This window comes from Anabrus simplex, chromosome 5, assembly GCF_040414725.1.
Source record: "Anabrus simplex isolate iqAnaSimp1 chromosome 5, ASM4041472v1, whole genome shotgun sequence".
Taxonomy (NCBI): Eukaryota; Metazoa; Arthropoda; class Insecta; order Orthoptera; family Tettigoniidae; genus Anabrus; species Anabrus simplex.
The window spans coordinates 190,679,974-190,707,716 of NC_090269.1; the positions used below are offsets into that span (position 1 = coordinate 190,679,974).

The 27,743-nt window shown below is 41.0% G+C and overlaps 1 protein-coding gene across 1 annotated transcript in view; it reads left to right on the forward strand.

Annotated features, from left to right (window-relative positions):
- Positions 1–24,347, forward strand: part of conv (convoluted) — a 167,285-nt gene extending 142,938 nt beyond the window's left edge. Inside the window, exons 10-13 of the mRNA XM_067148423.2 lie at positions 2,269–2,464; positions 11,806–12,069; positions 17,654–17,885; positions 20,634–24,347. Coding sequence (XP_067004524.2) covers positions 2,269–2,464; positions 11,806–12,069; positions 17,654–17,885; positions 20,634–21,000 — 1,059 coding nt within the window. The 3' untranslated portion in view covers positions 21,001–24,347. The remainder of the gene's footprint in view (positions 1–2,268; positions 2,465–11,805; positions 12,070–17,653; positions 17,886–20,633) is intronic.
- The last annotated feature ends 3,396 nt before the right edge of the window (positions 24,348–27,743 follow it).

Consider the following 27,743-nt stretch of genomic DNA (forward strand, 5'->3'; position numbering starts at 1 on the left):
CCCGCCCCCTGCTACACGTCCATACACTAAGCTAGAGGTTGAAGAAGTGGCGACGAGCCGTGAAAATCAACAGTTTTTAAACACTCAGGGAAGATTCGAGACCTTTCATGAATAATTAAGACACACCCACTACATTTTATTAGTCGCTTAAAGTTACACATCAAAATAGAAGAAGAAACCTAGGATTGGTTGGAAATTAATTGCAGAAATTACTGATTGGCTAAGTTCAAAACTGGCGGAAAGAAAGATTAATATTGCCAACCCACAAATGAAAGAACAAAATTTAGTAAAGACAAAAACTTCTGAATACAAAATTTCTTCAAGAAAGTTCATTCACTTCGCACCAGGGTGCATGATCCCAGTTTTACAGTAGAGACATATATGAGAGAATGTCCACACTTCTTGATCAATAGAAAACAATATAGGTTGAAATCCACACAGTACTGACAACTTCGTAATCACAAAATTTTCGGTAGTGGCATCTTCTGAGAAACTTATTAATTGATACAGTTGTTAAAGGTCAGAGTTTCTCCTGTAGAGGAGTACTTAACGCGGAAAATTCAAAGGTGCGGCGTAGGGGTGTACCAAGCGGTACAATAGTAAATAATAATAATAATAATAATAATAATAATAATAATAATAATAATAATAATAATAATAATAATAATAATCATACTTATATCATTAGAATTTTGTAATTAACTTTCTGAGTTAAGGACGCTGATATACGCTGGAGCAAAATGTTTGAAAGCAGAATTGATTCCATACCTTGTCGTATTTCGGATCCTCTGGTAACCACAACGGATTCCCTTTCCGAATCTTCCCTCGTAATCATAGAAAATGGTAAGATACTACCTTACTTCACTCTCATGGGCTTACAATTTCTGAGATGTTTCAGTGATAATCGCAAGGCTGAAGTATCGCTTCTATTTACTTGTTACAGCCTTTGTTTCTATAATATTATCTCTTTGACTTCCCCTGGATTTCTTGTTCTTTTCCGAGCCTGACAATATATATATAGTTGAGAAACATAGGGAGTCCTTTACTTCATCGCCTTTTAAGATCATTCCCTGCCTGAACAAAGTAATCCCATTCTTTGAAAAATTAGAACTTCCTTGTTCAACTTATTTTAAAACACGCTGGTAGTCTTGTTCTTTCGTCCCTGAAAATAATAGTTTCAGTGTCAGGACAAGTACATCTAACCTTTAGTTAAAATAAATGTAATTATATATGTATAATGTCTTTGCTGGCAGGACCTAGTGTTTACAGTGCACTATGTCTTCTGGTATGGGCTAGAGCAATTTTGTTACTTTCATTGATCTGTCTCTGTCTTATCCTTGGCTTTGACAATATGAAAGTGACTGAGGTATGAGTGATGCTAGTAATGCGATTCCTTGTGCAGCCAGTCCCTGCTATGAATGGTGTTAAAGCGTTGCTCATAGAGTCGGTTGATGCATGCATTTCAGTGGGCTTGGCAGACTGATATGTAACAGCAACTTCTGGCTCGGTGAGGAAAGCAACGGGAAACTACCTCACTCCTCGTTTCCCTAGTACGCCTCTTCAGAGATGCCTAGGCCATCTATGACAGCTGATGGCAGAGCTGTTGAGGATCCAACCAGCTTTAGGGCTGAAGACTGAACATACATACATATATGTATATCCATATTAAAGGATATTGATCGTGCTGTCTAGCCGGGCGGCCTGCAGATATTAGATGTGCCATGTAGTCAATGTGCAAAAAAGAAAAATGCCGTATGGCTTTTAGTGTCGGGTGATCCGAGGGCATGTTCGGCTCGCCCGGTGCAGGTCATTTGATTTGAACCGTAGGCGACCTGCGCGTCGTGATGAGGATGATATGATGATGAACACGACACATACATCCAGCCCCCCGTGCCAGCGAAATTAACCAATTATGGTTAAAATGCCCGACCCTGCCGGGAATCGAACCCGGATCCCCTGTGACCAAAGACCAGCATGATGACCATTTAGCCATGGAGGTGGACCGTCAATGTGCTGATTTCTTCAAACGTATTACTAGACTTTTGAGACCGAACTCGCTGGCAATATCATATCAGATACTAACCTGGATGAGGGGGCGCCGTTTTAGCCCTTGACCAGGGTGAACCATGAATCGAAAATGGTGGCAAATATGATACACGGGTTAGTATTTAAATTAATTTGAACAATCTTGAACAGAAAGTACATTGACGTGTGTCGTCATACCACTGTCTGACGACCAGTGAGTAAATTTCTTGTAATGTGTTTCAGGTGAACCTAAGCCACAACAAGATCTCCTTCATCACCCGCCAGACTTTTCCAAGCTCCCCCTGGGTCCCTTACCGTCTGAAGGAGGTGGATCTCAGCTACAACGAGATGCCTGTGTTGACCTACGACATTGTTGTGGGCACCAAGAAGATGGAGTTGCTGAACGTCAGTCACAACTTGCTCAACGAGATCAGGAGCAGTAAGTACAGTCTCCTAGAAGCACGCACAGTTGAGACAGAAAACATATTTGGATTATGATATACTAGCGCTTACTCTTGTCTTCACACGCGCAGAATTCTTCCCAGTTTGATGTGAATATCAACCTATAGTAGATTGCGCCTGACTTCTCGTAAGAAAGGAAAAGAAATTCGGGGACATCGTGACTGTGCGGAAGCAGGTTACTTTTCCTCACTCTTTGCCTTCGTCGCCGCGCAAGTAGGAGGGGTGATATTCCTCTGTTGCCTCACCTCCTTACCTGCACGAAACGGAGGCTGAATTTTCCGTAGAAGAAGCGCATATCTTATACAATTTCTAATGATGATAATAATAATAATGATGATAATATAATAATAATAATAATAATAATAATAATAATAATAATAATAATAGCTTTACGTCCCTCTAACTACTTTTACGGTTTTCGAAGACGCCGAGGTGCTGGAAGTTTGTCCCGCAGGAGTTCTTTTACGTGCCAGAAAATCTACCAGCTCGAGGCTGACATATTTGAACACCTTCAGATATCACAGGACAGAGCCAGGATGGAACCTGCCAAGTGGGGGTCAGAATGCCAGCGCTAGTCAGCCCGGCAAATAATTTCGAAGGTGATACTTATCGAAAATACATATCATAGACCATAACATATTACTGAGTGATATAAAGTTATTTTCCTTACTGTGTAGATCATTATCATAAAGGAAAGAATTCCGGATCCATGGCTAAATGGTCGAATCAAAATACCTGCACTTGGCGAGTCGAACATGTTCTGGGACACTCGCGACACTAAAACCATACGCCATTTCATTTTCATAAAATATTAGAAGTTTTTACAAACATTAGTCGATGAAATTTACGTACAGTATTTCGAACTCAGCGCAGAACGCGTGAGCGTCCTCGGTCTCATGCAGAGAATGCTCCGTTTACGTAAAAGAAAACGCGCAATTTTCTGGAAAATCGTTAGAGTTAAGGATAAATCACGAATGGGCACTTGTATATGATAGAATATATAATTCTGAATCCTGTATGTATGCACCGTTTGTTTGTAAGGCTAACAGTTTGCCCGTTATTTCAGTTTTAATCGGATAAAGAATGTGTCAAAAAATATAAATACTTGTTTTCCTTAACAATGCTCGAATTAGGAAGAAAATGTGTGTCCTTTTTTAAATTAGTAAATCGAATTCGAAACACAGTTGGAAGGCTCCGTTATTTAACAGGACTTACCGTTTAGACAGCGTATTCACTTTTATGAGTCCCAACTGTACATTTTTTCTGACTTTGCTTTACATTCTATTTTCCTGAATTTGCTCCTAAGAGACAGGATGATGATAAGCAGCCTGTGTGTTAATCGAAGGTATCAGCTGTAAGCTTGCCAAATTTGATCTCTATTTGTCAAGCAGATATTTCATGAAGGAAGGATTTCCCGACCAGAAAAGCCTGAATATTTTCAACTTTTGTTGGTATAAAATAGAACTGAAGGAAGTTGATTTCGAATCTCGCTCTTTGTAGGCAGACGTGCTATTTACTACTGTAATGAGAACAGACGTACTGTGTGACCTGTTTATACCTTAGTGATTCTCTACTACTACTACAAAAATGTTTTCATTCTCCCCTGAAGGGGGGGGGGGCGGGCCTCCTAGACGGTGACGCCGTCTCTCAGGCCGAGAGATTTGTATCGGAGAAGGTGAGAGGGTTGGCGGCCGTGGCCTATACTAGGAACTGTCTCGGTATTCGCCTTAGTGCAGGAGAATGGGAAACCACGGAAAACCATTCTCAGGACAACCGACGGTGGGGACCAACCCATCTCCTTCTCCCGAATGCAGAGGCGTAGAGCCACGGCAGAGTCGCGGCCAACCCCTCCTCTGCTCGGTTGGTCACACGGAGTGCAGAGTCGCGGCCAACCCCTCCTCTGCTCGGTTGGTCACACGGAGTGCAGAGTCGCGGCCAACCCCTCCTCTGCTCAGTTGGTCACACGGAGTGCAGAGTCGCGGCCAACCCCTCCTCTGCTCGGTTGGTCACACGGAGTGCAGAGTCGCGGCCAACCCCTCCTCTGCTCAGTTGGTCACACGGAGTGCAGAGTCGCGGCCAACCCCTCCTCTGCTCGGTTGGTCACACGGAGTGCAGAGTCGCGGCCAACCCCTCCTCTGCTCGGTTGGTCACACGGAGTGCAGAGTCGCGGCCAACCCCTCCTCTGCTCGGTTGGTCACACGGAGTGCAGAGCCGTGGCCACCCCTCCTCTGCTCAGTTGGTCACACGGAGTGCAGAGTCGCGGCCAACCCCTCCTCTGCTCGGTTGGTCACACGGAGTGCAGAGTCGCGGCCAACCCCTCCTCTGCTCGGTTGGTCACACGGAGTGCAGAGTCGCGGCCAACCCCTCCTCTGCTCGGTTGGTCACACGGAGTGCAGAGTCGCGGCCAACCCCTCCTCTGCTCGGTTGGTCACACGGAGTGCAGAGTCGCGGCCAACCCCTCCTCTGCTCGGTTGGTCACACGGAGTGCAGAGTCGCGGCCAACCCCTCCTCTGCTCGGTTGGTCACACGGAGTGCAGAGCCGTGGCCACCCCTCCTCTGCTCAGTTGGTCACACGGAGTGCAGAGTCGCGGCCAACCCCTCCTCTGCTCGGTTGGTCACACGGAGTGCAGAGTCGCGGCCAACCCCTCCTCTGCTCAGTTGGTCACACGGAGTGCAGAGCCGCGACCACCCCTCCTCTGCTTGGTTGGTCGCTCGGAGTGCAGAGCCGTCGGACCAGTCGAATGGTAATAGCGGTACAAATCCCATCCAACGCATGTGGGACTTTTGAAATGAAGGGTCGAACATTTTGTTTCGGATTCACGTAAAGCTGGAGGTCCCATGGCTATAATCAACATATCAACAATTATTCACAAACCTGATTGATTTTGTAAATTCTTGATCTCCTCTGGAGGCCTTGTATTTTGTGGTGCAAACTAACAAAGGGACGAGTTTGCAGTTTTAAGTGACTATTGTTTTCATGATCATAGCAATCGGCCTCCTTTTGTATGTAGAATACGAACCACAGAAATGTGACGTTCCGTTTTATAAATTGCATGTGTCTTGGTCGTTATTCCAACACAGCCGTCGTAGTTATTGCATTTTGACTTGTTTTACTTTATGCCTAACAAAACGTTGCTACTTGGTTTCTACCTGGCGAACATAATTCTTTATAGTGCGCTCATATCGGAACCTTGAAAAATAAATTGATCAATATTGTTACAGTATTATATAACTGTTTACTTTTGAAATACAGATATAGTCTTCATTTGGACTTATCTATTTATCAGTTTGAAGACGTGAAAATGAAACACTCCCTAGGCCTTGCGAACCTAATATTGTCGGGGTCGAAGAAGAATTAACCAAAAGAGTTCGAATAGTAAGGTTCAATCGTGGAGGTAGGTGCAAGTAAGTGGGAAAATGGCAGACTGAGCTGGGGAACCCGTAGTCGTCAGTCCATTTGAGTACACCCGAAGAACGTTCATGAGTCTCTAAAGTAACTCCTAGCAACGTCATCAACGTACAAATTAGATGAATACCGTTACTGGGATGCACATTAAGGTCAGCTTTGCTATGGACCTGTAAGGAATCAAAGATAACTCTTTCCATTTTCTGTAAATTCAGTTCTATGGTATAGAGTGATCACCTCTGTGCCTGGCTGCTTTTACTCCAGTAATTAGCCTGTTGTAGGTTCTGCGAGCCTCATAGCCATGAGCAGCTTTAGAAGCAAGACTCGTATTTCTAATTCTTTTGACTTCCTGATTGGGATTCGAACTCATGTCTTTCATAGATAACTTGAAACACCGTTACCACAGCACCCATTCTCTAGGTTCTAGAAGTCTCTCTGTTTTCTGTTTACAAAACTATCTGAAATACCTTTTAGGACAACCTGTTTCACTTCAGTATGAGTCAACTAACGAATAATGTTGTCCATCCTTGTCCCTTTTCTCTACAGGATCGGGTAAGTGGTGAGATGAAACTTCATAGCAAGTTTCTACAACCAGATGCCCTTTCTGACGCCAACCTCGTCACAGGAGTTAATGAGCTGAATGGCGTGATATAATAGTGGAAAGGGAGAGCGTGAAACATGCCGGCACATAGCCTACTCCTGTCGAATAGTATCAACGGGTCCGATGGACGAATTACCAGCAACAGAGTCATATGCCCTCACTCCATGTGAACACTGCAGAGAGATTTGGAAATGAATCCAGGTTTTGGCGCGCAATCTAGTCATTAGAACTTGTGTAACCACCACCTCTCCTACCCTGCCGGCCAATATTCTGAGAGTGAACATTTTTTCGACCAACAGGCTTCGAATATGCTAACCACGGTGTCAGACCGTATAGACTTGACGCCTTAATGCTCACGACCACCAGGCAAGCTCGTTAAGTAGCGAATAATATTTCCCAGAATCGTTCGATATAGAAAGATTCAATATTACGTTTGTTTATTTTTCTTATTCGATTAAAGGAATGCTATTATATTGTAAAGGCATCGTACAATGAATCTGATCGGTTAGTAAATGTAATGACCACTCATGTCATGCCAATCTGCACCTTGTTGCCAACGCTTGGAAATCACTTCTTTTCGTCTTGGGTTGACGCCGTATGATACCAGTATGCAACTAAACAAGCACCGATGTCCGGCGGGTTGCCTCACGGTCGCGAGACGCTAAGGCCATGTCAAAGAGTTCCGTGCACATGTGATTTTTATCAACCGAGTTTGTGGTTTTATATAATTTTACTGTCGATATCTTACCATAGCTGCGGTACCTATAGTTGACGTGAGATGTGAACCAGAGGACATGGAATTTCAAAAATCCCACATGCATTGGTAGGGATTCGAACCAGAGCCGCTTTGATAAGAAATCTGCGATATGGTCACCCATGTATTTCGTCCCGAATACCTTATGTTTATGAGTCATTATTGATCTTTCGTGTTGACTGATCCGCTATACAGTCGAACCTCGATATCTCGAACCTCCATTAATCGAATTTTCAGTATCTCGAAGTAACTTAAATTTCCCGGCCGTTTGTCCTATTCTTGGCGTGTATTTATTTCTCTATTACTCGAAATTGCGTTACACGAATTTTTCGATTTCTCTAAGCAAATATTTCCTCCCTTGAAGCAAAATATACTCTGTGACTCGAATGTTGTGCAGCGTTAACTGTGCAATACGGCGTTTGTTGTTTGTGAGGAACAGTTAACAAGTACAGAAAGGGTTACGTTATTTTGCTTTACGTCGCATCGACACGGATAGGTCTTATGGCGACAATGGGACAGGAAAGGTCTAGGAATGGGAAGGAAGTGGCCGTGGCCTTAATTAAGGTACAGCCCCAGAATTTGCCTCGTGTAAAAATCGGAAATCACGGAAAATCATCTTCAGGGCTGCCGACAGTGGGGTTCGAACCCAATATCTCCCCTGACCGCAAGGCCAACTCGCTCGGTGAAAGGGTTAGGATGATACTGGGGGCTAGTATGACGAGAACCGAAAAACAAGAACTTCTAGTGATCGGAAAACTGGTGAAGTCTCGCTGTTTCTCGGTTGTGTCCATTACTGTCCACGTACGAACGTAACCCCCGAAGTCGCGGATGACAAGCTCCATTTACGAATCTCGGCTGCGTGGTACTGTCGAGAAGGTTCAACGTGAAGGGAGGAAAGGTTAACCGTAACAAACAGAAGAGACTAAGGGATGTTTTCTAAAGGTGTTAAACGAGGTATTTTCTTTTTCACTACTGTATGTACTGTATCTTGTCTTCTAAAAGTTACTATAATAAGGATTATAATTAAGGTGATGCCGTAAAATAGAGTTTGTTTGTATACTTTTAAATACTGTTAAAAATAATGTATCCAGTAAAAGCCCGTAGATACCATCATGTGCTATACATGCTCAAAAACGGCATTCTCTATATCTCGAAATTTTGATAAATCGAAATGAAATTTAGCTCCCGAGGTGATTCGAGATATCGATGCTCCACTTTATAAACGTACGGGTACTTATCTGTAACGCCTGTCTTTATTACAAAAAGAACCATCGCACATACTACTAATTAGAAAGCTTGGTTTGCCTAAACGACTACTGCCGAGCCAGATAGCCTGCAGGTGTTGGGAGTGTCACGGGCCATTATGACGACATCCTCAGCCCTTATGCTTGGCTTTCGTAACCGGGTGCCACACCAGACGGCTTCTCACTTGATCATATGGGGCTGAGTCAATTTTGTTCCAGCCCTCAGTCCAGAAATAAAATCCTTGGACAGACGGAGAATTGCATATGCGGCTTCTGGAAAGGGGGAACAAGCAACCCCAACACCACTGGACTGGGTTAATAGTAATAGTCTAGCTCCTTGGCTGAATGGTTATCATACTGGTCTTCTATTCAAAAGGCCCTGGGTTCAATTGTCGTCAGAGCCATGAATTTTAACCATATTTGGTTAATTCCTACAGCTCGGCGACGGGGTGTCTGTGTTCGTCTTAATAAACGTCTTCCCTTACGTAACTACAAACCACAAAAAAAAAGAAGAACCACGCAGTAGTGAATAAATCCTTCCACGTAGGATTGGCGTTAGGAAAACTGAGCTTAATCCACGTTAGTGTCGATCCAATGAAATTGGGAAAGGCCTAATAATAATAATTGAGACAACGAAAAATGAAGCGAGCAGAAATATTTTAAGTACTTGGGAGAGGGAATAGAATCCAACGTGCCGGGCTGAGTGGCTCAGACGGTTGAGGCGCTAGCCTTCCGACCCCAACTTGGCAGGTTCGATCCTGGCTCAGTCCGGTGGTATTTGAAGGTGCTCAAATACGTCAGTCTTGTGTCGGTAGATTTACTGGCACGTAAAAGAACTCCTGCGGGACTACAATCCGGCACCTCGGCGTCTCCGAAAACCGTAAAAGAGTAGTTAGTGGGACGTAAAGCAAAGAACATTATTATTATTATTATTATTATTATTATTATTATTATTATTATTATTATTATTATTATTATTACTATGAGAATCCAACGTCTCCTAGGAAAATGTCTTCGCGTCAGGAATGAACAAAATGTACATGACATACCACTTAACTAAGGGTGTCTATAACAAAAGGTCAATATCCTTCCATGCGAAGCTGAGGAACTGCTGCCGTGTCATCCAACCAGAGATTTTATACACTGCGGAATGTCTCACAATGAACAAGAAAGGACAGATTGAAAAACTGAAGGCCAACGAAAGAAAGAAAGAAAGAAAGAAAGAAAGAAAGAAAGAAAGAAAGAAAGAAAGAAAGAAAGAAAGAAAGAAAGAAAGAAAGATTTTGAGATAATTATTTGGTCCTGTGAAATAAAATGGTGAATAGAGAAGATGACATAACAACAAACTATACACCTATGTGGAAAAGATAACCGACACCAACCGGAAAAGAAGGATCACCTTTCATAGACACGTGGAGCGAATGAACAAATCAAGATTGGCCAATCGGATCATTAACTACTTTCAGGACAACAAAATCAAAGGGGCCTGGTTCACTGAGATAGAAAGAGATGTCGAAGAACTGGAGGTCAAACGCAATGACATGGAACATGTCTCACTCTAGAAGAAACTTCAAAAATGCCGTGGTTTCCATGAAAAGCCAAAGCTAAAAAAAAAAAAAAAAAGCATGGGCACAGGTAAGAAGGGAACAAAACAACGAACGATTGTGGGAGTACTACGCAAATGCCAAAGCCCATATAAGGAGACAGTTGAAAATACGTGGTCCACAGTTGGCTGAAACGAGGTGAATGAATGAATGAATGAATGAATGAATGAATGAATAATAACAATATTAATGGTTTGATGTCCTACTAACTCCTTTTAGGGTTATCGGAGATATCGAGGTGCCGAAAATTTAGTCCCGCAGAAGTTCTTTTACATCTGACTCCTTGGCCGAATGGTCAGTGTTGAGGCATTCGGTTCAGAGGGTCCCGAGTTCAATTCCTGGCCGGGCCGGGGACTTAAATCGCATCTGATTAATTCTCCTGGCTCGGGGACTGGGTGTTTGTGTTTGTCCCAATATTTTCCTCTTCATATTCAGACATCATACTACACTACCAACCATCACAGAAACACACAATAGTGATTACATCCCTCCGTGTAGGGTTGGTGTTAGGAATGCTATCTGGCTGTAAAACAGGGCCAAAGACCTCACAAGTGCGGCAAAAAGCGGTACAAGAATTTCTTTTATATGCCGATAAATCTGCCGAGACGAGGTAGCACACATCTCAATACCGCCGAACTGCACCTGGATCGAGCTTGGCGATATGGACTCAGAAAGTAAGCACTCTGCAATCTGATACACAGAATTTTTAAACGGAATTTCCGCATTTGAAGAGGAGTGAGGATTCAGGGTTTACAACCAGTTCTGTGCTTGTCTTGAAGAAGAATGACGTATTCACAGCCAAGCGTTGATTTACTAACATTTCTCTTCTGCTGGTAAAAAAAAAAAAAAAAAAAAAAAACGGACACAAGTTCATGTTCAGTAATTATATGTACTGAAAATATCGTTCATCATTCTCAAAACGATATCGTGACGTGGAAGAATAATCAACCTGTAAGTCAAGCTACTGTTCTATTGGGCGTTTTGAGCAGCATCCTCAAGTTTTAATTCAAAATACGGTTTTCCATTTACTATACGAATTTATAGACTACTGTGATGTAGACTCAACTCTCTGTAAACGTTTTATAAGAACAGTATGAAGCAGTAGTTATCCTCGTATCATAGTAATCGGTCTCTTCGGTAGATTGTGCAATTTTATTCTCGTGAAATTTGCAATGAAAATGTAGACAGTTTCTTGTTGTTTTCATTTTATAAGTTTTGACCCTATCTTCAGGTGTGGGTTTTTCTTTCTGTTACTCGTTTAACGTCGTAGTAACACATCGAGGGTTTTCGGCGATAGGGGGATCGGAACGGCTAGGACTGGGGAGGTGGTAGTCATGGCCAGTATTCTTTGTTTAATAGTGTGTGTTTGTATCCCTTGTTTAATAATGTGTTATTTTTACAGGTACCGGTATGTTATATAAATTATTTTTATTTAACTTTTGTGTTCGACACACTGGAAAGCTTTTAAGTTACATTTAACTGATGGTACTTCAAAACATAGCTTGCTGAGCTCCTAGTAGGATTATTTCATAAATCCAATCCAATCTAATCCAATCCAATCCAATCCAATCCAATCCAATCCAATCCAATCCAATCCAGATTAAAATAAAATAATCTGTTTCATTGGCACTCAACTTGAGAAGGCATTTGTTGTCTAACCTATCCATATTATGTCTTTGCGTAAAGTGTCATAATTACTGTGTTTTTAGATGTGCTGGGCAACCTCTCCGCTCTTCGAGTCTTGGACATCTCATACAACGACCTGACGAATTTTCCCGACAAGTCGTTCGGCCCACCACCCAACCTCACCACCCTCTATATGTCACACAATAAGTTTTCGAGGCTGCCTGTCAGAGAGCTCAAGTCTCTTCAACCCAAGATCAGATTGGTAGACGTCAGACACAACCGCATGTCGGAGTTTCCTCCGGACCTCATGACTTTGGTGGAGAATGGAACAGAGTTCTTATACACAGGTGAGTATGCTGGAACATAGCATTATCAGTATTAGGTGACTAACGAGCAGTGTTGTTCATTTCATTATGGCTTCAGGTCAGGGCCAGTCACTGTGCTTACCACTGTGCACTTCACGGTGAAATGTGCGAAGTGCTTGCGTTGGAAAGGCCCGCCCCCCACTCCACGCTAGTTGTGGTTCCCAGTCGACTGTACTAGTCGGTGTAGTCTGTTTCCTATATGTGGCATTTTGAAGAACAAAATTATACCATAGCACCTTTTTTATTTTTTTCAATATTCGTTGTCTTGCAATAATAATAATAATAATAATAATAATAATAATAATAATAATAATAATAATAATAATAATAATAATGGTTTTACGTCCCACTAACTACTTTTACGGATTTTATAGACAACGAGGAGCCGGAATTTTGCCCCACATGAGTTCTTATACATGTGGGTGAATCTACTGACACGGGTCTGAACTTCAAATACCACCACCGGACTGAGCCAGGATCGAGCCTGCCAACTTTGGCTCAGAAGTGTTGCAGTGATGTCAGTGATATCAGGAACAATATTGTCGGACTGACGGGAACCCTTAAAAATGCTTTTCATGTTTACACAGGCTACGTCAAGTCGATCGTAGTCTTACGTTCGTAATTCTGAGGACGGAAAAAGCCGTTCACATACATAAGTGGATTCAAACATCGACAACACTTTGGCTGCTTGTCGTTCATCGTGGACCGACCTTGGGTGTGGTTTATAGAAGTAGTACATCTGCCTTGAATCTCACGTTATTATGTCACAGCCGTCTCAACAATGCTACAAACAACACCTGTGTAATGCTAGAGCATGTATGGGCATTTACTGGTTCACGAACAAGGGGCTCTTTTCCTTCGCGCAAACTGTAAGACATGGGTTTCGGTTCAGTCAATACGTCCCTCTTCCGTAAATCCGAATACCAGTCAATGGTCGATGGCGGTGCAGTTCCAGTTGAAATGCCGTCATGACACTCTCATAACCAACGAAAGCAGCGACTAAACTTAAATTTCAAGATGGATGGTCAGAAGAGTTCCTCTGCGTTTCCAAACGAAACAACGTCATTTGTATTTTCGCTTAAAGAGTGTAATAGGTTTTCACAGAGACAATGTACAACATTATTTGCTTCTATTAAATAGAATAAATGTTATTCTTGTGAGCAACTGTTTTCACAAATGGACTATGCTATGCCAAATATACAGATCACGTTTGATTGGAAACCATCTGTTCGCCCAACTAAAAATAGCTTTCTTTTTCATCTCCGTACAGGCCATGGAGGCGCTTGGAGCGGTGGAAGGTAAAGGCGTCCTCGGCGCTTGATGGGGTAAAGTGGTTAGCTCTACGACCGGCCGCCTTTGCCCCTAGGAATTAACCTGGTACTCATTTCTCGTGTAGGCTGAGTGAAGCTGAAAAATAGCTTTAACTGACATAAACTTATATTTTTGTAAAAATTGCAAATGTAGAAGAAAAGCTAAAATCTTGCAATTTTATTTTATTTTTTGCTGTAGTTTTAAGTATACTTTGCTTTAAACTTACAATTTGGTGCACGCCACACTGACGTCTATGGCGACGATGGGACAGGGAATGGCTAGGAGTGTGAAGGAAGGGACCGTGGCCTTAATTAAAGTACAGCCGCCCAGCATTTGCTTTGTGTGAAAAAGGGAAACCGCAGAAAACCATCTTCAGGGCTGCCGACAGTGGGGTTCCAACCCCCTATATCCCGAATGTAAGTTGACAGCTTAAGTACTTTTCCCCCCTAAGAATCAGAAACAGCCACTACACTCATCGATATCTACCAGTTCGTTCCCAAGTACGTGATGTTTGCTGGCTTTGGGAGTTGCTTATCGAGTGATGCAGGTTTGCCCGTTCATGTCCTAGAATATAGCCTGATGATAACAGAAAATAAAAATTATAACCTCCCGTTGTTATATCATCATCGTCATCATCATCATCATCTGGGATCCGGATGTAGAAATCAATACCAGATTCGAAATCGCGGAAAATCATGTTCAGTGCTGCCAACAGACGGTTTTCCGTGGATTTGCCGATGATACTGTTATTTTATCTGAATTTCCTCAAGATATGGAGAAATAGCTGAATGGTATGAACACGCAGTCTTGGAGAAGGAGTACAAGATGAAAATAAATAAATCCAAAACACAAGTAATTGAGTGGAGTCCAATGAAGTCAGGTGATGCAGGAAATATTAGATTAGGAAATGAAGTCTTAAAGGAAGTAGATGAAAATTGTGTTATTTGGGTAGCAAAATAACTAATGATGACAGAAGTAAGGAGGACATAAAATGCAGACTATCACAAGCAAGGAAGGCCTTCCTTAAGAAAAGAAATTTGCTCAATTCGAATTTTGATATAAGAATTAGAAAGACGACACTGTATGGATAATGACTAGTTAAGGAAGAATGGAAGCTCTTGAAATGTGGTGTTACAAAACATTACTGAAGATGAGATGAGTAGATCGAATCACGAATGAAGAGATACTGAATCGAATTGGTGAGAGAAGATGATGATATTTCTTACTTTTAAAAACCCCACTCAAGCTTATTCGTGTAATACTGTCATCCTACGCCATATGTCCACTGACAGCTCGGAACATACCGCTTAGTCGACCAGCTCGTCACCTTACTCTCAAGTCCTCTCAGCCCAAAGATTACAACATATTTTTAACACTACTCTTTTGTCAGAAATCACTCATAACACATTGTGGTGCTTTCCTTTTGATCTTTTCCATTTCTCGAATCAAGTAATCCTGGTGTGGGTCCCCAGTTGCGGTCTTACCAGAGACGTGTACGCAGTCTCCTTTACATGCTTACTACAGCCCTTATATATTCTCACAACCACATGAAGAGATCTATAACCCTTCTTTACCACCTCATTAATGTTATTATCTCGATGAGGTTCTTTCCTTATATTAATAGCTAGGTATTTGGTGGTATTAGTCCGTAGTGCAGGTACGAAATGTTTAATGATTGTTAGTAGCCGTCCCCTAACAAGAATGCAGTCCCCACGGTGTACATTCTCTATCTATCTATCTATCTATCTATCTATCTATCTATCTATCTATCTATCTATCTATCTATCTATCTATCTATCTATCTATCTATCTATCTATCTATCTATCTATCTACCCTACACCGTATATGATTAGTTCTGCCATAGTTGAATGCTGAAGACAAATCCATCCTTCATTTTTAATAATAATTAAAGTATGTGGTATATAAACTGCATTAAAAGACTTGATCCAACAAACTGTACACCAGCCAGGTTGTGTGAAGGCATTTGAGAGGAAAATGGTCAGCTTGAAGATATCCTTTCTCATACTGTTTAGCCTACTTGAGTGGACCCTCAGCCTCTCAAACCAGGCAGCTCCACAGATGTTATTGTCACAGGGTTGAGTTAATCCCGTTCCAGACTTTATCCCAGACTTAAAATCTTTGGATGAGCAGCTAAGTGATTCACTATCCACATAACAGAGCCGACTGTCCTTTTTTAATGCACTTCAATCACTACTGATCTGTATTTAGGGCAGTCGCCCATGTGGCATATTCCCTATCCGTTGTTTTCCTAGTCTTTTCTTAAATGATTTCAAAGAAATTGGAAATTTGTTGAACATCTCCTTAGGTAAGTTATTCCATACTCTAACTTCCTTTCCTATAAACGAAACTTGAATACTAAGGGTCACATTGAGAGTTCTCCCTTAGTAACGAGAGAAGTCCTGGTCCATTTCTGGTGAGACACAGTTCGTCATTTATTCTGGTATAGGCAGGAACAAACTTGTTACTTTCATTCGTATATTTCAGTTTGCCTGGCAAACATCTGGTTCAGTGAGGAAAGCAAACGGGAAACCATCTCACTCCTCATTTACCTAGTACATCTTTTCAGTTACACCTAAGTTTTCGTTAACAGCTAACAGTGATGTTATTCGGGATCCCACCAGCAACAACACTAACAACAGTGAGGGAAGGCTTAGGTGATCGACTTTCACAGACGCCTCCTAATGCCATTGTACTCTTTATAGTCCCCTTAAAGCAGGCCTAGCTGCTTTGTTAACCAGGGAAAAACGGCACGACCCCTAGGGCGCTCCTATGACTGAAAATGATGATGGCGGCGAGTTTCCAGCAAGTATACTCACGCTCACCTGGCTTTTTAAAATGAATGTTTATGGCGAGTGTGTGTGCTTGTTACGGGTAATATATTAATAAAATAACGACGAAATGTTGGTAAAATACAGGGTGTTGGTAATGTATTACTGCTGTTGTGTTGTGTGGTACGAGTGAAAGAAATTTGGACAGGCTAGTGATCTGTGAGGCATAAAGGCCTTGTTTAAGAGAGCGAAGCAAGGCATACGTGGGTAGACCTTGTTTTGGTGTATTACGTCTTACTTCTTCGCCGTATACATGTATACAGTATATGATTAGCAGAGTGGCTTCGCTGCTGCCTATCCATTCGGATGGCTGAGATTCGAGCCCTGGTCGATGATGATGGTGTACCTCAGCCAAAATCGAATGTACCATCTCGGGAAAAGAAATATATAATTCACTTAACTACTTTACGGCTTTCGTGGCAGCTGTGAGGAAGTCAGTGAATTAGGTAATTTCAGCACCTAAATGGTCTATAACTGAAAAATTACGTTGAATCGGGAAGAACATGAAGTCTTAAACCCTTGTCCTAAATTCAAAATGATACAGGATGACTATCTAGATATAATGTATGGGTGAAGTGAGACGTGTGTGTGTGTGTGTATGTGTGTGTGTGTGATTTCACAGAAATCATCGTCTAAAATCCCCGTCTTTAGGCTTGTCTATCTCATAAATGATTGTAACTTGTACAAATGCTAAATGGGCGCAGAAATGAAAAATTCTTCAATTAATACCCGCTACGACCACTCTGAATTTACTTTGTATGTGTCTTTATATTCCAGGTGATTATCACTTTCTGTCATTAAATTCATCCTTCTCATCCTTTTGCGTTTTCAGTCCACATCCATCTCTGGTGATATGCATGTAAGTTAGTAATGGACAAGTATGTAAATAAATTCCATCTAGTATCCCTTTGCCCGCACGATTGTTCTGCTTTGAGATTTGCACAGATACTTGGAATACAACATTTTATAACTCTTACCATTTATGCAACTCTCCCTTCACAATTGTGGCTATTGTTCCATGAAATTCCTGGTCCTGGTGGTGAATGATTTGAAAATGTATTTGGTAGAGTTAGATGGTGTTACATTTCGGTGGGCTTAGGAGACTAATACGAAATAGCACCATCTGGCTCAGTAAGGAAAGCAACGGGAAACTCGCTCATCAATTCACTAACGATACTCAGGTTTCTTGACTCCTTATAATGGAACTATTGGGAAAGTAACCAGCAGTCGTCATTAGGATTCACAGCAAGACCTCTTTCAAACATTTTATCTTAATTTCTTGCTAATTACGTAAAAGAAGCGCTTGTTTTGATTTTCTGTTTTATTTCTCTGTAAATAGTATCAGTAGACTAAAGTGTAGTTATAAACTGGCCTGGTATCTAAACAAGCCTTACCTTCTTTCCAGACAATGACCTGGCATGCAACTGCCATGCACGGCCTCTTCGACGCTGGATGGCCGCCCAGACAACATTGTCCGCCGCCTGGGAGCACGTCTTGTGTTCAAGTCCAGACTTCCTCTCTGGACATAATCTCGCTTCGGTCTCCGAGGACAAGATGACATGCGACGGTCGAGACACGGAGAAAGATCGTCCTGAGTTTGACGTCAGTCCCGACCTCAAGTTTAGAGACCTGCGCAAGTAAGTAACTTTTACACTTATTACTCTTTTTAACATCGATTTCAAATTATACATTCTCATAGAATCACTAAGCTTAACTGCTAATCTTTCATCGCGTATCGGGTTTAACATCCAAGCTCCAGACAGAATAGCAGACCGATTTGTTCAGATGTTCAGGGCTAAATCAGACAAAGTACGTTCCAAAGTAATCAGAAGAAACCTGTGAAACTTAAAATAAACGTGCTCCTGTAAAGCCTACTGGAGCTAGCATCACCATTCATCTCATATGATGTTGTATGGCCCTTCAAAGCTGAAAAATGGCTAAGGCACCAGGCCTTGACAACATTCACAACGAGTTCCTCGTTCCCTGTGGTAAAACACTGGGAAATGGCTTGCAGACTTCTTTTCATCCATCCAGCACACCGGAGTTCAGGAGATCAAGGATCATTGCTTTCATAAAACCTGAAAAACAGCCCAATGCTCCCACAGTACTATAAAGCCAAACCTACAAGCTACTGGAAAGCTTGATCTACAACAGAAACAGTCGAGCCATTTTTAAGATCTTCCCCGCAGAACAAGCAGGATTGAAATGGGAACAAAGTTGCGAAGACCAAGTACTTGCTGTGACAATATTCACTGAAGATGGATTTGAAGAGGTGCTAAGATACTGTGCAGTGTTCACAGATCTCACTGCTGCTAATGGCCTGTATAGAGAGACGGGTTAATGTATAAACTCCTTAAAACTTGCAGTGTAAAAACATTACAAATCTAATCAATCGCATGCTTTGAGATAGAATAATTCAATAGTCATGAACAATACCCTGAACAAATCAAGAAGACTATGCAATGGACTCCTGCAAGGTTCCGTATTAGACCCTCTGTTATTCGGTGTTTATCTTACACTATCCCAGAAAAGGTGGCGTGCCTGTGATATCTGCATAGCCATCCCAACACACAATTATTAACAGCCTTGAGGACACGTTAACGAAAGATCTCTGCTTTCTGACGAATTTCTTTCAAAACTGGCACCTGACATGTAGCACAAGCGAAACAGAAACATCCCGCTTTCATGTGAGTAAGACAATCGCTTAGATCTCCTTGAAAGTGATCCTCCATGGCAAAATTTTACCGTACGACCCAAACCCTAAATATCTTGGTGTAACCCTGGACCGGACAGTGTCATACAGTAAACATGTCTCCAACCCTGCAGTCAAACCAAGTACAAAAAACATCTTATCTAAGCTATCTGGCAGCACATGGGGATCTAAAGCAACAACTTTACCTACTTCTACGCTAATTCTGATGTATACAACAGCGGAATGGTGCTCTTCCGTCCGGCTGAATAGCAGCAACTCCAAGACTCCGTCCTGAATAAGACAATGCGGATTATCAACCCCACTACACTGGCTTCCAGTCGTTAACCACACACTTCCACCAGGTCTTCGCCACCTGAACAATCTTCTCTGAGAAGCAAATGAAATACAGGCCAGTAAATCACTTCCAATTCACGAAATCATCCATAGAATCGCATCATGCCGACTGAAATCTAGGCACTCTACCCTGCTGCTGGGTAAAAAATGCGAACCTGGAATGGAGTACTAAGGCCCCCGATGAATGGAAATCGATCTGTGACTCTACTCAGCCCCCGCCCGGATTTAATCTTCCGCGGAGTGTATGGGTTCTACTAAACAGACAGCGCACTGGGCACGTTAGAAGTGGCTTTGGGTCTTCGACCTCGTCTAATCTGTGACCGTGGTGAACAGTTCGAGACAATTCTTTATATCACCTCCAGATGCCCACATAGAGCCTTCTCCGGAACTATCGACGACATTCAGATAGCGTCAACAACGGCTATTCAGTGGCTGCAACAACTAGACGTCCTACATTAGTTCACATTTTTCATTTGTTGAAATGAAATGTCGTATGGCTTTTAGTGCCGGGATATCCCAGGACGGGTTCGGCTCGCCAGGTGCAGGTCTTTCTATTTGACTCCCGTAGGCGACCTGCGCGTCCTGATGAGGATGAAATGATGATGAAGACAGCACATACACCCAGCCCCCGTACCGGAGGAATTAGCCAGTTAAGGTTAAAATCCCCGACCCGGCCGGGAATCGAACCCGGGACCCTCTGAACCGAAGTCCAGTACACTGACCGTTCAGCCAACGAGTCGGAATTTCATTTGTTAATTTATGTATTTTCTTATATCTTGCATTTTTTTAATTTTACGTATTTATCTTTCTGTATTGCACATTGCTCTTTCAGTTTTCACTTTGTGTTTTACCTTTCACTTTTTATACAGTATTTGTTCTGTTTTTAAATTATCCATTGTGTATTTTCATCATGTTCTTTCCCAATTTGTGCGCGGTTCAACTTGTACCATTAGCTAAGTAAATACTTTCAAGCTCAGGTTGCAAGCTCTGGCGGTTCACCATTTTAATTTACTCTTGTGAAAAAATTAAGAATTATATTCATATTTTGTGTAATAATGGACTACACATCAACAGTAACTCTTCAAAGCTCAGTGTCTAGGTTTTAAGGCAGCCCCTCAAACCCACTTTAAAAATAATATCAAGGCCCCAATTAATAACTTTTTTACCGAATCAGATTGTTCGACTTCTCGGATCCCGAATAGTTCCACAATGTTTTACTTCTTTACGATTCAGACATTTACTATTATTTTAAAATAAGATTATGGCACTGGTCTTTGTAATGTTAAGTTAGAAAATGAGATGCAGTGTTTAAGTGTTATTACTAGCAACTGTGTTTCAGGACGGAACAAGGGCAGATATCTTTGTCATGGTACGTGCCCACTAGAGAGGATGTCGGAGACTTCTACCTGGTGGTGCGCCCCCTCCCAGAGTCGCCTGCACAACGCACTCAGCCCATCCTGGAGAAGGACCTCACCTACACCACTCGCAGCTATGTGCTGAAGGAACTGCCCAAGAACAAGAAACTGGAGCTGTGCCTCTTGGCGCGGGATAGTGAGGGCAATGTCAGGACCTGGAGGGACACTCAGTGCAGGGTCATGGGGGAGGGGGAGGACAACTCCATCGGTGGTGGAGTGGAGCGTAGCTCTTTGTCCGTGGCGCTGTTGGGAACAGCTGTGCTTGTTACACTTAGTAACTGGCTGTGGTGAACAAATCAGAGGTTGTTAGATTGGCCTGTGGAGATATTACAATCTCTGATATTTGGATGTCTTTCACTACACTGGAAGGAATTGTTAAACGGTCTAATTCAGATTTCTCTACCCACAAGTTTCAGAGCTCTCTAGATACCACCTGAGTTTCATCCACTTTGTGGTGAATTTTCAATCTTTTATCAACAGTACTGAAGTTATTATAAAAGGAGAACTAGAATTTAATGGCATATAAGAGCTATACGGCGGTTGAGTTCTGGAATGTTATAAAAGAAGAAATAGGTCTGTAATCAATGGAGTGCGTAACACTGACGATAAAGGGAACCTACACCAGTAGACAGATAATGAAAGTAAAGAGGAAAGTTTACAAACAGTCTGATAACTTGCCAGCTACTGCACATACGACTTTGGTTCTTAGGCAATCTCTATCTCTCTCCGCCTGTTTAATTAATCGCTTTCTTCACCTCCAACACGCCTAAGCCTTATTAAGATAAAGGATATACAATTTATTTACTTATAGCATATCGCTGACCTAGGAGCTCACAAATTGGGAGAGTGGATTGTTGACCATGGGGCCCCTATCTGGGTCTGGCATTATTACATCGACTCCTCCATTTCATTCTCTTTATCCGACCTCTCTTGGTCAATACTTGTTTTCTTCTGAACCAACTGTATGAAGTTTGCGAGGCCTAGGAAGTCTTTCCTTTCGACGTCCTTCGGGGCCTTTCCCTTGCTTTTGCCGATATCCTCATTTTGTTAAGAAGGAAGCCATACTTTCCAGGGTCGACTCAGTCAAATGTAACTTAAAAGCTTTTCAGTGTGTCGAACACGGAAGTTCAATATAAATATTACACTCGTAACATACCTGTAGAAAACAAATTATTGTATTTTTATCCCTTGTTTAGTAGTGTGTTTTTACAGGTATGTTATAGTGTGTTATTTATATTGAACTTGTGTGTTCGACAGACTGGAAAGTTACATTAGATATCCTCATTGTTGGTTCTTGCCTTCTGATTGGTGTTGAAGGAGAGATGGTTGCCTAGTTGTACTTCCCTTAAACAATAATTTTCACCATCACCCCTACCTACCTGTAGAACTCGTGAATCGGCAGCCAGCGAGACGGATCACTTATCTCACTGACTAACGTATATTTTGAAGCTTCAATGTATACGCCATTATCTTCTGTGTTACCTTAAAAATTTTGTTATTGATTACTGATTTATTTCACTCAAACAAAATACTCATAATTAAGCTGATAGTTTTATTTCATTTTTGTACATATTTATGTAGATTTTGTACAGTTCTGGTGACGTCGGTATTAACCATTTCGAACATCGTTCGTTCGTTCTTCCACATCTGTCCTTGATGCACAGTATGACAATGCTTTAAAGATCACAAGTGGTACGTCTTCATGTTTGAGGTCCACATAACAAGGTAATACTAAATTTTCCCTGTATTTATTATGCAGTAATATCTGCTGATATAAAGATTGAGGATATTCATGCAACCACAACTGCCGAAATATACTTACGGTTATACGACAGTGTTGTACAAACAACGAGTAATTCTGTTGAGAACTACTGAAATATAAAACCACTAATTTTTCATTTTAAAATTCACATTTTGTATTGGCTGGGAATCAAATCTCGGTCACGTTGGTGAAAAAGGAGAGGGGATCCAGTGGAATTCGAACCTTGGTTGTTCAAATAAAATAACAGCTAATATTCCACGATGATAATCGCGCGGCCGATGACCTAGATGTTAGGCCCCTTTAAAAAGCAGAAAAACATTCAACAAGCTAATCACTCTTCCATGTATGGAAATAGTGTGCTAAATGGTTACCACTACTCGACGTGTCATTAGGGCATGATCCGCGTGGAAAATGATTACGTCCAAATTGAATAAATAATTACGGCGATATTGTAATCATCTCCAAGAAATTCCTCGATCCACTGATATGGCAGAACTGTAAGAAATATTGATATTGTTAAGCTTTAAAATTTGAGGCTATTTTAAGAAGAGTTCCGAACTGTGTTCGGTGCTTTTATAATATTTTCCTTCTTCTATCCTTAATCCTCCGGCGAACAATTTGACTCCTGAAAATTCCCTATCCAGTGTTAGCTCCTTCACGTTGCACTAACTTGTTGTTCTCAGTTAAATGATTCGTAGAATATTAACCCTCCGCATCACTTCCCTTGCTCCTATAAAAAGGAAAAAAGGAAGAAATTTAAAGAGAGATGTGATAGCCGAGTGGTATAGTGAATGGCTTCTTGTCCATTATATGATTACACTATGGTGTCGTACTAATTATCCGTCCTTTTGTTTCGGTTATCATTCATGTTTTGTAACAGACCCGGCTACTCATCTGTTTTATTCAAATCGTAATGCATCTTCCTAACTTTATCTTTGCACGAACTGTCCTCCAGCCTTCTCCAACACCAAATATCAAATGCTTCCAGCCTGTATCTTTTTGTTTTCGGTCGTTCTTGTCCTCCTCTACAAAGAAATCTCCACATATGTCTTCAAATCAAGTAAGACCATACTTCTACGTGCCTGGAGATATCGTGATCCTAGCCACGAGACCTCCAGTTTTACTTGGAATCCGAACAACTTGGACGTACCTTCCGTTTCAAAAATCCCACATGCATCAACCTGAATTTGAACCTCGGCCTTGGTGAGAAGCCATTGACCTCTCTTTAAATTTTCTTCTTTCCTTATGAGCAACCTTTTCTGTTCGCTAAAACCTTGAACTGTTCTGTTGTTCTGTTTCTGAAGCATATAAAATCATTTGTGCCATCCATTCATATATCAGGCTTAATACTGTCCCTATCAATGATCTTTGGTTTTTCTTTCCTTGATTTTCAACTTGTATTCTACTATGTTGTCCATTATTTGCAGATCTTATTTCAGGTTTGCTGTTGTTTTGAACTCCATACGTTAAATGGAGAAAAGGTTTGGAATTTCTTTAGACTGCCCAATTTATTTTGAACTTCGAAATACTCACTTTAGAATTAAGACGTACAGTAAAATATTTGTAAATTACCGTGTAGCTGATATTGTAAAGTATTACGTGTACATTTCTATTTATTAAATGTTTTACATGTTTAGTTTTGGAATTGTTTTAATGTGTTGTATGTGATACACGTTGAGTACATTAAATCATGTTTACAGTGACAACAATAGAAATTATATTATTTGGGGTTAATACCGTTTGAAGGAACTACATTTCGCCATTATTAAAACTGTAGTTTACCTACAGATCTCAAAATTCCACCGTTCATGATGCGAACGTGCAAAATATTAATTATGTGTTGGGTACCAGGAGGCAGGATTGCCAAGAAATAAGGGACATGTCACCAAAAGTACGGGATATTCTATGAAAATAATAGGCCTGATTTGAGAACAGGACTAACTTACCCTATTCTCTTCCAGGTGCATTTTCAGCTTGATTTTGTTTCCTTTAAAACATCAGTCATATTTTATTTTGGAATTGGATGGAATTTTTGACATGGCATTTTATACCGTATTTGATTGAAATCATTACCTAACATTTTATCAGCGTCACTGAGCATCTATTTCTTGCTCGAGTCCACTTGTTTGCCATCAAGGAGAATATACGATGAATAATTGCACTTGAACCAGAAAGACAAAACACAAAACACAAATGTTTCAAGTTCTTTATGATACTTATGAACTTAATCATGATTTTTAAACACTTTTACTCACTTCTGCGGTGCACCTTCACCCCTTTCCAGAATATCTCTGAGTGTTCATGACAACATCCCACGATGCAAGTGTGACTTAGGGTGAAAAGACAGACAAGTTAGATTCAAGCTGATCAATTCACAAGACAAGTTAGTCAATACAATACTATTTACAATACAAGTTAGGTGGTCAGTACAACACAATATTATTTACAAGACAATGCAGATAATCAATTCATTAAAATTTAATTTACAAGTTGTCAATGATAACTACAATGAGAGACGAATTGCAGCATAGTGGGCAAAACGCATCTAAGTCGACGGTAGTGTTACTAGGGTCGTCTGTCATCTAGCGACTCAAATGTCTAATTCACGCCCGCGACTGAAAAAATTGTCTGAAAAGTGATCGCTGATTTACGCAGATTTTTGGGTGCTGATTTCAGAAAACATAATGAAAAAAATCCATTACGTACCATTTTCGCACAAATCAGTAGTTCAATTTTTAGGCCTGCAGAAAATACATGTTTCTGTCATGCCATTATTGCACACCCCTGCTGTTAGTTGTTCCACAGAAATGAAAAAGAATATGACTTAATGGAGGATGCATTGTTGTTGTAAAAGTGTAGTTCCATTCTTGTTGTTCACTTCTGAAGTCAATTAAGGCCACGGCCGCTTCCTTCCCACTCCTTGCCCTTTCCTGTCCCATCGTCGCCGTAAGACCTCTCTGTGTGGGTGCGACGTAAAGCAACTAGCAAAAAAAAAAAAAAAAAAAAAACTTCTGAAGTCAGTTGTAACTAGAACGCTGAATGTGATGGTTTTTATTCCAATGTAGATTTATTTGCAACAAGTAGGTACATTTTTACTGCAGTTGTAGTGAGTTCATTTATTAACGTGTAATAAACATTTAGTGCATAGAATGACCTCAAAGGGCTGACGTAATGCACTTGATAACATTGGAGCTGTCGTAATTCTCCTGATAACTTTAGTTACATTTATGGGGAATATGCTGTGAAATAACAAAAAAGAAACATTATTGCCTTTGTAAAAATGTTTATTATGCATACTTTGGGACGAAACTAGGTGATCAGGGTAAACCATGGGCTGCACATAAGGAATGCTGCATTTGTGTGGAGGAACCCCGACAATGGTCTCAAGGTAAGAGGAAATCCTTCCGTCTTGGGGATTCAATGTTATGTATGAAACCCAGAAATCACAGTAGAGACTGTTACTTCTGTTCATGTAATGTAAGTGGGTAGGCCTAAAATCTAGGAAATAAGAAAGAGATTGTTTATTCTAATATTCATTCAGCAAAACGTCCTGTACCTCATAGACCAGGTATACCTGCACTTTCATCCCCAGATAAAGTAGAAAACGTAACTGATGACGCTGACAATGAATTCGATAATTCTGATGAAGAATTCATAGTTAGAGACGGCTCAGAGCCCAACATGTTTTCACAATCCGAACTCAATGACTTGGTTAGAAACTTCTAATGATTAAGCAGAAACAGTGGGCTCTATGTTAAAATAAAGGAACTTATTTGCTCCTCGTGGCTCTTTCTCATAATTCAGACATAGAGAAAGAAATGTGATGCCTTACTTTTCACAAGAAAATGATCTGGTTTAATGCAGTGTTATCAATGGACTGCTTCATGAGTTTCAAGTACAATATGACGTCGAAGAGTGGAGGCTCTTTATTGATTCATTGAAAAGAAACCTCAAAGCAGTGCTTCTACACAAACGCAACAAGTACGCTTCAGTGCCTGTACAAAATTCTGTGCATATGAAAGAATGCTATGAGAACTTCGTCTCCAAACTGAAATACAATGATCATTGAACACCTTCTTTTACTTCTGCTTCTTGGACAGCGGGGGGACTAGACTAAATTTCTCTGGTTCCTGTGCTTATAGAATGGTAGAAATAGGGTTCAGAACTGGATCAGAAGGAAGCGTGGCCACCTAAGAAGAATTTTGAACCTGGAAGCGAAGAAAAGTCCACCTTCCACCACTTCATATGAAGCTCGGACTAATGAAATAATTTGTTAAGGCCTTACCGCACGAAGGAGTGTGTTTTCAACACTCCCGCAACAAATTTCAGGGACTCTGAGAAGCAGAAGTAAAATAAGGTGTTGAGGCTCCAGATGTTCGGAAACTTTTTAGGGATGAATAATTCGGAACAAAAATGGAGATTGTTCCGAAATAGGCTTGGACAGCATTCAAAGATGTTTCACAGAACTTTCTTTGGAAACTACAAGCATCCTAATTTTAAGTCCATAGTGCGCAACATGTTAATGAAGTTAAAAGATATGGCCTGTTCAATGAGGATTATGGTTCATTTCCTACATTGTCATTTGAATTTCTTACCTGAAAATGTTGGTGCCGATAGCGAAGAACAGGGTGAAAGATTCCACCAAGATGGCAAAGAAATAAAATGCAGATACCAGGGTAGATGACACGTCAATAAGATTGCAGACTGCTGTTGGTTGCTACACAGAGAAGTACAACGAGCATTTTACAAAAGGAGGCGTGGTAGACGGAGCTTTGCGGAGAAACGAAAAAGGCACCACAAGGATGTATAATAGGTAAGTAAACCCTTAGAGTGGTTTTCTCTATAAAAAGTAAAATAAAATTTTGCATATTATGTTATTTTAAATTTAAATTCGCAAGCATATCTTTGTATCATAACATGGATTCATTTAATCATTTCTTATGTATTCAAATGAACTTCGCGAAAAATTCTGACGTGATACGGAAACAAATTATTGTTATATTTGGAATCACCATACCAAATTATGCAAACTTCACATAAAATTAAAAATTTCCATCACCTCCATTTTTCAGGCCAGTGTTGTATGGTCCAAACATCCACAAACAGCACTACTCTGTACCATTTCGTTCCAATCAGCGCGTGCGCTTACGTAACTCGTATGATTCCGTGCGAATATAATTTGTAAAGTTGAATTCTAAGAAAAGTAGTCATGGCACAGTTCAGTCCTGTTTGAATTCCTCTTTTCAATGATACAATCCACGTTAACGTTTCA